The sequence below is a fragment of the Hemiscyllium ocellatum genome, chromosome 22, assembly GCF_020745735.1.
Source record: "Hemiscyllium ocellatum isolate sHemOce1 chromosome 22, sHemOce1.pat.X.cur, whole genome shotgun sequence".
NCBI classification, from domain to species: Eukaryota; Metazoa; Chordata; class Chondrichthyes; order Orectolobiformes; family Hemiscylliidae; genus Hemiscyllium; species Hemiscyllium ocellatum.
The window spans coordinates 39,084,320-39,097,044 of record NC_083422.1 but is presented as its reverse complement, the minus strand read 5'-3'; the positions used below and the strand labels follow the sequence as shown (position 1 = coordinate 39,097,044).

The 12,725-nt window shown below is 40.4% G+C and overlaps 1 protein-coding gene across 2 annotated transcripts in view; it reads left to right on the top strand.

Annotated features, from left to right (window-relative positions):
• Positions 1-12,725, top strand: part of nrap (nebulin-related anchoring protein) — a 102,599-nt gene that overhangs the window by 22,812 nt on the left and 67,062 nt on the right. For both annotated transcript variants that reach the window (XM_060842108.1, XM_060842107.1), the window contains exon 13: positions 8,305-8,409. In XM_060842108.1, coding sequence (XP_060698091.1) covers positions 8,305-8,409 — 105 coding nt within the window. The remainder of the gene's footprint in view (positions 1-8,304; positions 8,410-12,725) is intronic.

The window sequence follows — 12,725 nt, the reverse complement described above, 5'->3', positions numbered from 1 at the left end:
TGTGTTGGTCTAGGTTATGTACACAACTTTCTGTATTTTCGTACAGTCCTAGGCAAAGCAGTTGCTGTACCAGACCATGATACTCTTAGATAGAGTGTTTTCTATGGTGCATCTGTAAAAGTTGGTGAGGGTCCTTATGGACATGTTGAAGTTCCTCAGCCACCTGAGGAAGAGGAAGAGGCAGCATTGTTGTTCCCTATTGACCGTCACATCCATGGGGATGTCCAGGACAAATTGTCAGTTATTATCACTCCTAGGAACTTGGTGCTACATATCAGATGATCTTTATTGCAGCTTGAAGACACTCCTTGGTTGTGGCTGTTTGGATCATCGTGTGGCTCTTTGGAGCTGTATTAGATTTTTTTGGCCTCTGCCAATAGCTTTTTCTGTCACTTACCTGAAAAGATGATTGAAAGCTAAACATTTTCTTTGTATGTGCAATCCACACATCATGCTATGTCTGGGTGATCCAATGATTGTGTCAACTGTTTCATTTGTATATAGGACTGGTAAGCTTAGTTGCAAGGAGCATTTCATAATTACAAGTAGTTTTGGAGAGCTTCAATCACTTTCTCAATAATACATTTTAATGACTCTCCATTTAAAAAAAGTCACATAATAAAGCCTTTTCTTTGCATCTGCTCAGAACGTCTACGCACTCAATAGGCTTCTGTCTTGATGTCATGAATCCTAATCAATTACAGAAGTTTAAACTCACTTCAAATTGTTTTTCTAATGTGGCTCATGTCTTTTAGGGATCTTTTCAGCTTCTGGGCTGTTAATGCTGATGTGTTACATCCGAATAGATCTTCATTCCCAATTGTTAAGCAAATCTTCATAGATTGTTTTAATTCATTGGGCACATGGAAATCTCAAAAGCATGGGTCTGAACACTGGCCTAGCAGCTAAATTCTGTCAGGAGGTCTGCTGTGTCCTAGCTTGAACTAGGGATCTTGGGGACATTCTGACAATATGCCTTCAAGCTTCGTTTGCTTGCTATCACACAGTAATCACCTTCTTCAAAGGTTTGATTGTTTAGAGTTTTTTTCTGTTTGTATTACTGTCATAAGAGTTAATTATTTGCAATATATCTTGTCCAAATTTCCTAACCTAGGTACCTTTTTGTGCTTTCCTGATTTATTTAAATTCCTTCTTAAAATCTGGTAAACATTTTGGTATGGTTAATGAAAACACGTTCACTTCTCAATTAGGTTACTGCTTGATCAACCAGGTCTGTGTTTTATCTACTATATACTTAGTTGTATAATGATAATGTAGCCGTCTGATTCTGAAACATTATGTACATAAAGACACGGATTTTCAGTGTGTCTCTAACCGGGAATCTTCTGACTTCTTCTTGGAGGATTTTGTCAAGGACACTAACTTATTGTTAGAATAGTGTTACCATTGTTTGTCATTTGGTTCAAGTTTAAATAATGGTTGGATTTTTAAAAGATTCATTCATCAGATGTGGGCATCTCTGGCTGAGCTATTTATTGCACACCCCAAGTTGCCTTTGAGAAGAGCTTCTTGAACTGACAAAGTCCATTTGATGCAGGAAGACCCACAATGTGTGTGAGAGAGAGAGTGTTTCAGGGTTTTGACCCAGTGACAGAGAAGGGATGGGGATATATTTCCAAGTCAGGATGGTGAGTGGCTTGGAGGGAAAATTGCAGAAGGTGTTGCTCTCTTGTATCTGCTGACCTTGTCCTTCTAGATGTTGGTGATGTAGCTTTGGAAAATACTGTCTTAGAAGCCTTGGTGAATTTCTGCAGTGCATCTTGTAAGTGTTACACATCACATGTCAATGGTAGAGACAGTGAATGTTTATGGATATGGTGCCAATCAAGCAGGCTGCTTTGTCCTGGATGGTGCCAAAATTCTTGAGTATTGAAGCTGCACTTATCTAGAAAAGTGGGGACTATTTCATTGCAGTCCTGACTTGTAGATGTTGGGTTGGCTTTTGGGAGTCGGGAGGTGAGTTACTCACTGCAGGACTCCAGTTGTTTAACATGTGGCTTGTTCTATTAGGAACATTTTCCTTCAGCTACGGCTGACTAAGATCTGGCTGTAAAGGTTTATTCAAAAGTTCCTATTTACATTTTTTACTTTCTACACTTCTAGGTAAGTACATCCATCTCTCTCATAGAGATTGCTCCTTCTCCTTTCTCAGATTCTTACTCATCACTGTTCCTTCATCACTATCTTATTACTTTACAAGGATGACATCCTGGAACAGTATATTATCATCAACAAAACCTTATACTGTGACTCCAGCTGTTGTATCAAAAATAGCATTAGCACTATAGGTCACTTCAGTATCATCACAGGAGAATGACAAGGCTGCATACTACACCCCCTCCATTTCTTTTCTTCTTGGCTATCAAATTCAGAATGAGGAAGGTGATGGTGAGTCCAGACTTTGGCATGCTGCAGCAGCATCACTGGCTGGCAATTCTGGATTTTGAGAATGACATCATTTGTTTGCCAAAGAACTGTGCATCCTCCAAAACTGTGATGGCCAGCCTTGAGTAGCAGTGGCAAGGTTCATCTACGTGTCAGCTGTGAGAACACCAAGACAATGATGGCAGGATGGCAACAAAGCCTCCCATCGCCATCATGTAGTAGAACATTGAGCACTTCCTGTATCTAGGAAGCACCAGCTGAAAGGAGAGTGCTGTAGAAATTGATTTCTATCCAAGAATTAGCAAAGCAGTCATCCAGTGTTTTTATGTTCTGACACTGAACACTATTAACATGGCTATGAAGCTGTGACACTATTTATCCAGTGGAACACCAACCACAATCTATGCCATTGAAATACTAATGAGTGACATGGTTACTTTCTGTGCGATAAATACTCTAATAGTTTTCAATTTGCCTGTTGCCAATTGATCTCAAGCTGACTCTAGGAAGGCTCAACAACTTGTGACCTTAAAGGGACACATTAAGTTAAACACAGCAGAATAAAGCATTATATCTTTCCTGGTGTATTGCTTCAAGTAGCATGTCCTCTGACGTACCATGGGCACTAAGACTGAATATCCAGTAATGATTGCGTTCAAAGCCATAAGAATGGTTCCGAGGATTGATTTTTATAATGTTTTAGCATCAATATTTATCAACTATTAAATAATAACTATTATGTGATTGTCTAATTTTAATACAGTCTGAACCCCTTTATATAACTTAAATAACACTTAGTGAGTGATGATGGCACTTTATCAGGGAGTGCTGGGCTTGGAGGAGTTAATTAGCTGAAAGGTTTATCAGAGCTACCTCAACAAACACTTTTGAAATAAAAGTAATTAAAGTACATAAGATTCATAATGATCTTTACTGATTTTGTCTTGATTTTTCTGAGGTGTAGTGATTACATTAGGATCACCACTCTCACCTGTTTGGACCAAGCTCTATATTTTTAGCTGTGATTTTTTTATCCTAGCTCCTTCAGAAATATGAAGCATAACTTTTACATTCCAGCTGGTCCCTCACGGTATAGAGGTATTGTGCCCCCCTTGCAGTAGAGGCAAAACTAAATATCTCCAGATTTATGTGAATTATACAATTTCCAGCTTGTTTCACAGTAAAAGAGAAATTAAAAAATAATGTCACCAATATTTCATTATCACACAATCAGCATTTCTCTTTTTAGTGTGAACAACTTCTCAAACCCCTACCCCTGATGTTGAGAGCTCTCTGCTACCTCCACAATGATGTTCACCCCATCTCCCCCAGACTTCACCTCCCTCTCCTATCAACAGAGAGTGTGCACTGCCCTCAATTAGCTCACCTCACCCCCAACATAGAGGCTCTTGAACCCCTCCCTCAACATCCCCAACAGTGATCAGTTACTCCCTCACCCCTGGCAACATTGAACCCTTACTCCTCACTGCCTCACGCTACAGTAACTCCCTTGCTCCACTTCTCCTCCCTTTTCCCCACTCAATTACAACTCTTCTTCCATTGTTTGGTCATGAGCCATAGAATTTTGATGGTGAGACAGGAGTCAGGGTGGGGATGTGGTTGTGAGGGTTGGGGATGTGGGAGGGTGGGAAATGGGTTGACCCTGTCTGTGGTTTGTGTTTGAGATGGGAGTGTGCCACTGTTAAAGGGTGATCATTGTTCATTGGGGAGGGATGGAGTAAGCACAGTCTGCGCTTTGGAAGTGAGGGGAGTGATGGACGCAATCAATGGTTATGGGCTGCAGGGTTTTTGCGGCTCAGGGTTAAGGGAGATGGAAGGTGAAACTTATCTAAGGTTTAAGACAGGGGGTGAAGACTACAGGTGATTTTGTGGGAAAGGAAAATAAGTGCTCTCTGGGAGTTTGTGAACATTACAGAGTGTGGTAGGTGAACATAAAATCATTGGAACTGTACATTGCTGGAGTGTTTTGACTAGAGCTGATTCATTTTGAGATCAATTGTTTAGTAGACTTCTGACCTACTTTCGAAATTCTTAATAAATCTGTGTAAAAACCAGGTTAAATATTGGGCAAGTGGTCCAAATCTTCATGGTTTTGGGTAATCAAGGAGCAATCTAGGCAGAGTTGCACCTGCAATCAGAAGTTTAGACTTACCTGTGTAAGCTTGTGTGGGTCATATAGTCTATCTGCGATGTAAATTATGTCAGAGACTTCTCCCAAATTTGGAAGATTTGGGCCACTAATTCATTTCCCTCATTTTAAACTATTGCTATTGGCACACATAATTTAAAGTATTTTTCACACAGTTCATATGCATGTAGCTTTTTAATACCATTCCTCGACTCTGCAATCTATTTCAAATTTGTCATCCACTGATGACGCATGAATTTTTTTATTTTACACTTATTACTTATCTATGCTTTTTTGATTTTTAATAGCTTTTCCAATTTTGTAAGTCTTAAGTTATGTCATAAAATAGCTCCTTCATTTTAATTTTCACCTCTATTTCACTTTGCCTAAAAAAAGTTCTATCAAAAGAAGGGTTCTACTCAATTGCATTCCAATGTGAATGACCCACAAAGTTGCCATTAGGCATTATAATGCTGTTCCGTGTGTACTGCTCAAAGGTTTGGGTTTATGGTTAGTACTGGACAAACTGTTTAAACTGTTCATTACACTTATACTTGCTTGCAGACTTTCCATTGATGTTTGCACTGGATGGTACAAATATTTAAAAATCTATTTCTATAGGGTTAAAAATTACACAACACCAGGTTATAGTCCAACAGGTTTAATTGGAAGCACATTAGCTTTTGGAGCGTCGCTCCAAAAGCTAGTGTGCTTCCAATTAAACCTGTTGGACTATAACCTGGTGTTGTGTGATTTTTAACTTTGTACACTCCAGTCCAACACCGGCATCTCCAAATCATATTTCTACAGGGGATTTGTGACTTGTGAGAGCAAATTATATCTCTTTATCCAGTCAGAATCAAACCTGTATGAGGCACAAGCAGACTGGACCAGGAAGAGCAAGTTGAAACATATAATCCAATGCCAAATAATGTAGAGGAATCAAAATGGATGGTAAAAGAAAGATAGGATTAAGTGAGAAATAAACAAAATATTAAAGAAAGAAACCGTTTCACATCTTTTTAAAAATGTCCAGCACTAAATTTTGAAGAATGCAACCCTACACTTGTAGAGTTGATTTTTAATGCCGACAAGGTTGCTGGACAAAAATTGAGATTAATCATGCTGTTAAAACTATGCTTACACTAGAATAGATTTGCTGTAATTTTTTTTCTGATAGATTGCTAACTAGCTATTAAGCACGTCCGATTCCATGCAGGTGAATGCCAAGTCTCTCATTGAGAATGTTAAAAGTCACACACCATCAGGTTATAGTCTGACAATTGTATTTTGTCAGGCCCTCTGAAAGCTTGTGAGTTCAAATAAACCTGTCGGACTATAACCTGGTGTCATGTGACTTCCGACTTTGTCCACCCCAGTCCAACACTGGCACCTCCATTTCATCTCATGAAGGATGTAATAGCAGAGCTCTTGGAGGACAAGGGCACTTCATGCAGTAAATTTCTGATTTCTGCATCTGGTCAACTTGTGCACATATGGTTGCTGTTCAATTTCTTCCTTAATAATGGTGAGCACCGATAACTGAACTATGTGAAACGTACTCACTTAATAGATGCAACATTTCTGGGGGATAAACAAGTTTTAATCCTACTGGTTCCATTTCTACATTTGCTTTCATTATTTATCCTCTGTACATGTTCTGCTGAGTCTTGGACTTAGTCCTGATTACATTAGATTCCCTACAGAGTGGAAACAGGCCCTTTGGCCCAACCAGTCCACACCGACCCTCCGAAGAGTAACCCACCCAGACCCATTTCCCTCTGACTAATGCACTGAACACTATGGGAAATTTAGCATGGCCAACTCACCTGACCTGGACATCTTTGGACTGTGGAGGAAACCAGAGCATCCGGAGGAAACCCATGCAGGCATGGGGAGAATGTGCAAACTCCACACAGACAGTCACCCAAGGGTGGAATTGAACCTGATACCCTGGTGCTGTGAAGCAGCAGTGCTAACCACTTAACCTTGAGAGCAAATCTGCCCAAAGTCTTGACCTCCACGTCACTTATTCAGAATCATGACCTATTCTGCTCAAGCAATGATCTGGGCAAAGCAATGATGTCAACGTTATATATTCCAAGTTTTGATTAAAAATAAAAATGCACAAAAACAGAATAATACTGTGCATGTGGTTGTAACAAAACAAAACCATTACATTACAGTTCCCAAAAATTATCATGTAATCCTATAATTCTCCAGTTCCCCTCTCTTCTCTGATGTTAGCTCTAAGTCCCACCTTTGCCCCCCTCCCAATTTCAATTATTGTCTCTCATTTTCAAGCCTGCTGTCCTTAACTACTTTTCTAGTTTAATAAATTCACTATTTTATGACTGAGAGCCCACTCTCTAACTGTTTTTGTTGTATATTTTTATTTCAAATAATTGTTTAATCGTTCTGGGTCAGTAAGGTTGATTGGCATTCATTAATGGTTAAAAGGATACTCCCTTATTAATTATCAGCATTAATTTTCCATGATGAATTTAATGGGTAATTAATAGCCAATACAGTACAGTTTATGAAGCTAACAGGGAGCTTATGGACAAACTGTTGTTTTCATAAAGTGTAGCATGGTGGAAATTGAGCAGCAATTTGTGGTAATTTGCAATTCATGGATGTTTCTTCTTTTGCCATAAGTTGTTGCTAATCTGTGCAACTAATAACGATGGTTGACATTTTCTTCTGTAAATTTTGTTCTTGTAATTTTAAGTGCAGCAAGTGCACAGTACTGGCAAGAATGTGAGTTTTAGAGATACACATATTATAAATCAACGCGCACGTTTCCCAGTCCCACAGATCTGAGACGGATTCAGATTGGACCCTAGTTTTGCTCAATACCCAGTGGAATTCTCGGGTGGTGTTTAACAGAGGTGGGACTGGAAAACTGGTGAGTGTCCTGGTGCTGCCACTTTTAGGGAAGGCCTACTGTAACTGGACAATGGCAGGTCCTTCTTGGATCAAGGACCCTGGAGGGCAGAAGTCCCACCTCCCTCGTGCTGCCCACCAATCAGACACCAGTAACTCGATTGTACAGTACCACCATCCAAGGCAGTGGTGATTTCTACTGGTACAACATCTATCTGCAGCCCTATGGTCCAGTATTAATGTTGGATAAACCCAGCAAGTCCGGTAGCATCTATGGAGAGAAATCAAGAGTTAACGTTTCTGATCTAGTGACACTTCTTCAGAACAGATGCTGCCAGACTTGCTGAGCTTTTCTAGCAATTTCTGTTTTTGTTTCTGATTTGCAGCATCATTTGCCCTTTCAGTTTTTGTTTATAATCAACATGTTTGGATGTGTTAAGACACATGGTTGTGGCTATCAGATCCTGTGGTAGGACTTGAACGCAAACCCACTGGCCCAGAGGTATGGACATGAACAATGTGTTGAGATTATGATCCTGAATTGATAACATTTGATGTTTAGGTGATTTGAGTGGCACTACACAGCTGTGGCACAATCTGGACCCTAGTGACATACAATTTGAGAATAAACAGTAGCTCCCTTGACTGAAACAACAAACTTACAGACAGTCTAGTGTTTTACTGAGTATATATTCATATGCATGGACAGTCAAGCTCATTCCCCAGGTAGACAGCTGGATCAGAAGGTCAATTCACCTTATTGTTTTGAAGTGTTGTTGTTCCAATAATTTTACCTGTTGACTTTGTAAGAATTTAACTTTACTGTCAAAGCACTGACTTTGTAATATTTCCTTCTGTTTTAGAGGAAGTATAAAGCTGATTTGGAAGGGGACAAAATGCTTTGCTTTTATGCAGCTGACCAGGCACCTTCATACGAGACTCTGAAGAAACTTGTCCCATTGAAAGATGTAAGGCAGTTGAATAATTCCTCCTCTCGATCTTACTTTTCATTAGACACTGTTTCTGTTAGGACCTGGTTCAAACTACCATTTTTCTACTTCCCCCTGAGTGCGATTAGACAGATATTTTCATCAGACCATATCAATCAAAAAGACCATTACCACTCGACAAACTCAGGTTTGAAACTGGGTCTTTCTAGTCTGTATGGTTGAGTGCTGCACCCTGAATTGCAACAAAGTATAAATTATTGGGTATAATTTTTATAAGAGTGCAAACATTTAAATAAGTGCAACATACTTAATATTTAAGCAAGTACTAAGCTTTTTAAACAGATCCCAAACTAAATGAAGAGGCAAAACTGATTTTAAGAAAAATCTCTTTGTCCATTGCTCAGTGCACTATGACAATGACTTGTCTTTTTGATGAGCTGTTAAATTGTGCCCATTATGCCTGGTCAAATGATGTAACAGATCCCAAGGCATTATTTAAAGATTAAAGGCCTTCTCCTTTTTCCTGGCCAACATCTAAATAGATTACAGAAATTGCTGGAGAAACACAGCACATCTGGCAGCATCTGTGGAGAGAAAGCAGAGCTGATGTTTTGAGTGCGGTGACGCTTATTCAGAGCTCCAGCTCTGTTTCTGTTTCTGTTTCTGATCTTTAGCATCCACAGTTCTTTGTTTTTGTCTGAACAGATTATCTGGTCAGTTGTATGATGATGTTGTGGGAACTTGTTGTGTACAAATTGGCTGTGGTGTTTCAGGACGTTACATTTTTAGACCTTAAAATAAGATTAAAGTCCACCTTGCTTTACAAAGGATGTCAAGACCACAGAACTGTTGAAGGGCAGTCTCACTAATGTGATAGCAGCCAAGAGTGGCTGTAGTTAGGAGGAGACTTGAAGAAACATTTTCTTTCAATAGAACAGCAAGTTTAAGAGAAAATCGTAACAATAGTAAGAACGGAACAGTTCTAATGGGGTAGATTCAGTAAATTACTCCCACTGGACAGTCCATCCACAATGAAGAATAAACATTAAAATCAGCTCCAAAACAAACAGAATTCTGGTATCTCTGGTTTGTTGCCCATGCCACATGCTAGTGAAGCGAGGAACAGGGAGAGAGTGGAGCTGAACACGTGGCTGCAGGGATGGTGCAGGAAGGGGGGTTTTGGATTCTTGGACAATTGGAGCTCTTTCTGAGGAAGGTGGGACCTCTACAAAGAGAATGGTCTTTACGTGAACCAGAGGGGCACCAATATTGTGGGAGGGAAATTTGCAAACGCTCTTCGGGTGGGTTTAAACGTATGCAGCAGGAGGATGGGAACCTGAATTGTAGTTCCTGTGTACAGGAGGTTGAGGGTAGTGAGGTCAGGGATAGGTTTACACAGTCGCAAGAGGGCACTGGCAATCAGGATGTTGGTTTGAAAGGTGTGTACTTCAATGCCAGGAGCATCCAGAATAAGATGGGTGAACTTGCAGTATGGGTTGGTACCTGGGATTTCGATGTTGTGGCCATTTCAAAGACATGGCTAATGGAGGGACAGGAATGGTTGTTGCAGACTCTGGGATTTAGATGTTTCAGCAAGAACAGAGAAGATGGTAAAAAGGGGTGGGGAGGCATTGGTGGTGTGGTGTGGCATTGTTAATCAAGGGTAGTATTACAGCAACTAACAGAACATTTGAGGACTCATCCACTGTGGTAGTTTGGGCTGAGGTTAGAAAGAAGAAAGGAGAGGTCACCCTGTTGGGAGTTTTCTATAGGCCTCAGAATTGTTCCAGAGATGTAGAGGAAAGGACAGCAAAGATGTTTCTCGATAGGAGCGAGAGTTACAGGGTAGTTGTTATGGGGGACTTTGACTTCCCCAATATTGACTGGGAATACTATAGTTCAAGTAGTTTAGATGGGTCAGTTTTTGTTCATGTGTACAGAAGGGTTTTCTGACGCAGTATGTAGACAGACCAACAAGGGACAATGCCAAATTGGATTTGGTACTGGAGAATGAACCCAGTCAGGTGTTAAATTCGGAGGTAGGTGAGCACTTTGGCGATAGTGACCATACTTAGGGTGGCACGGAGGCTCAGTGCTTAGCACTGCTGCCTCACATGTACAGCAGGGAAAGAAGTACAACTGGTGGAAAGGCAATTAGGATGCGATTAAGCAAGATTTAGGATGTGTAGGATGGGGAAGAAAACTGCAGGGAATGGACACACTTAAAATGTGGAGCTCATTCAAGGAACAGCTAATACGGATCCTTGATAAATATGTACCTATCAGGCAGGGAGGTAGTTGTCAAGAGAGGGTGCCATGATTTACTAAAGAAATTGAAGTTCTTGTCAGGAAGAAGAAGAAAGCTTATGTGAGGTTGAGGCGTGAAGGCTGAGTTAGGGGGCTTGAGAGATATGTTAACCAGAAAAGATCTAAAGAGAGGAATAAGAAGAGGCAGGAGGGACATGAGAAATTGTTGGCAGATAGGATCAAGGAAAACCATAAGGCCTTCTATAGGTATATCAGGAATAAAAGAATGACTAGAGTAAGATTAGGGCCAATCAAAAATAGTAGTAGGAAGTTATATGTGAAATCTGAGGACATGGGGAAGCGCTTAATGCATACTTTTCGGCAGTATGCGCATTGGAACATGGCGATGTTAGTGAGAATATGGAGATACAGACTACTAGATTATATAGGATTACAGTTGACAAAGAGGACGTTTTAGCAATTTTGGAAGATCTGAAAATAGATTAGAGCCCCCGGGGCCAGTAGGGATATAGCCTCGGATTCTCTGGGAAGTCAGGGAGGAGATTGCAGACCCTTTGGCTTTGACCTTTAAGTCATTATTGTCGACAGGAGTAGAGCCAGAAGACTGGAAGATAGCAGGTGTTTTTCCCTTGTTTAAGAAGGTGAGTTGGAATCACCCCAGTAATTAAAGGCCAGTGAGCCTCACTTCGATTGTGGGTAAGGGGTTGGAAATGGTTAAAAGAAGTAAGATTTATAATCATCTGGAAAGAAATAATTTCATTAGGGATAGTCAATAGGGTTTTGTGAAGGGTAGGTCATGCCTCACTAATCTTATTGAGTTCTTTGAGAAGGTGACAAAATAGGTGGATGAGGGTAAAGTGGTTGATGTGGTTTATATGGACTTCAGCAAGGTGTTTACTAAGGTTCCACATGGTAGGCTATTGCACAAAATGTAGAGTTTCTGGATTGAAGGTGATTTAGTGAAATGGATCAGAGATTGGCTAACTGAAGGAAGAAAGAGGGTGGTGATTGATGGGAAATGTTCACCTTGGAGCTTAGTTACCAGTGGTGTGCCGCAAGGATCTGTTTGGGGCCACTGCTGTTTGTCATTTTCATAAATGATCTGGATATGTGGATGGGTTAGTAAATTCACAGATGACACTAAGGTAGGCAGAGTTGTGGATAGTGCCAAAGGTAGTTGTGGGTTACAGAGGGACATAGATAAGATACAGAGCTGGGCTGAGAAGTGGCAAATTGAGCTTAATGTGAAAAAGTGTGAGGTAGTTCACTTTGGAAGAAGTAACAGGAATGCAGAGTACTGGGCAAATGTTAAAATTCTTGGCAGTGTAGATGAATGGAGAGATTTCAGTATCCAGGTGCATAAATCCCTGAAAGTTGCCACCCAGATTGATAGGGTTGCTAAAAAGGCATATGATGTGTTGGTATTTATAGATAGGGGCATTGAACTTTGGAACCACAAGGTCATGCTTCAGCTGTACAAGACACTGGTAAGGCTGCAGCTAGAATAATGTGTGCAGTTCTGGTCACCATATTTATAGGAAGGATATAGAAGCTTTGGAAAGGGGTCAGAGGAAATTTACTAGGATGTTGCCTGGTATGGAGGGATGGTCTTATGAGGAAACGCTGAGGGAACGGAGGCTGTTTTTGTTGAAGAGAAGAAGGTTGAGAGATGACTTAATCGAGGCATATAACATAATCAAGGGTTAGATAGAATGGACAGTGAGAGTCTTTTTCCTTGGATAGTGAAGGCTAACATGAGGGAACATAACTTAAAATTGAGGGGTGGTAGATTTAGGACAGATATTAAGGATAGTTTCTTCATTCAGAGTAATAGGGGCATGAAACGGCCTGCCTGCAACAGTAGTAGATTTGCTGACGTTAAGGGCATTTCAATGGGCATTGGACATACATATGGATAATAATGGAATAGTGTAGGTTAGATGGGCAACAGATTATTTTCACTGGTTGGCACAACATTGAGGGCTGAAGGGCCTGTACTGCACTGTAATGTTTTATTTTCTAAGTGCTAAGAGTAGGGCGATTGATTTTTGTTTTAATCCAGGGCA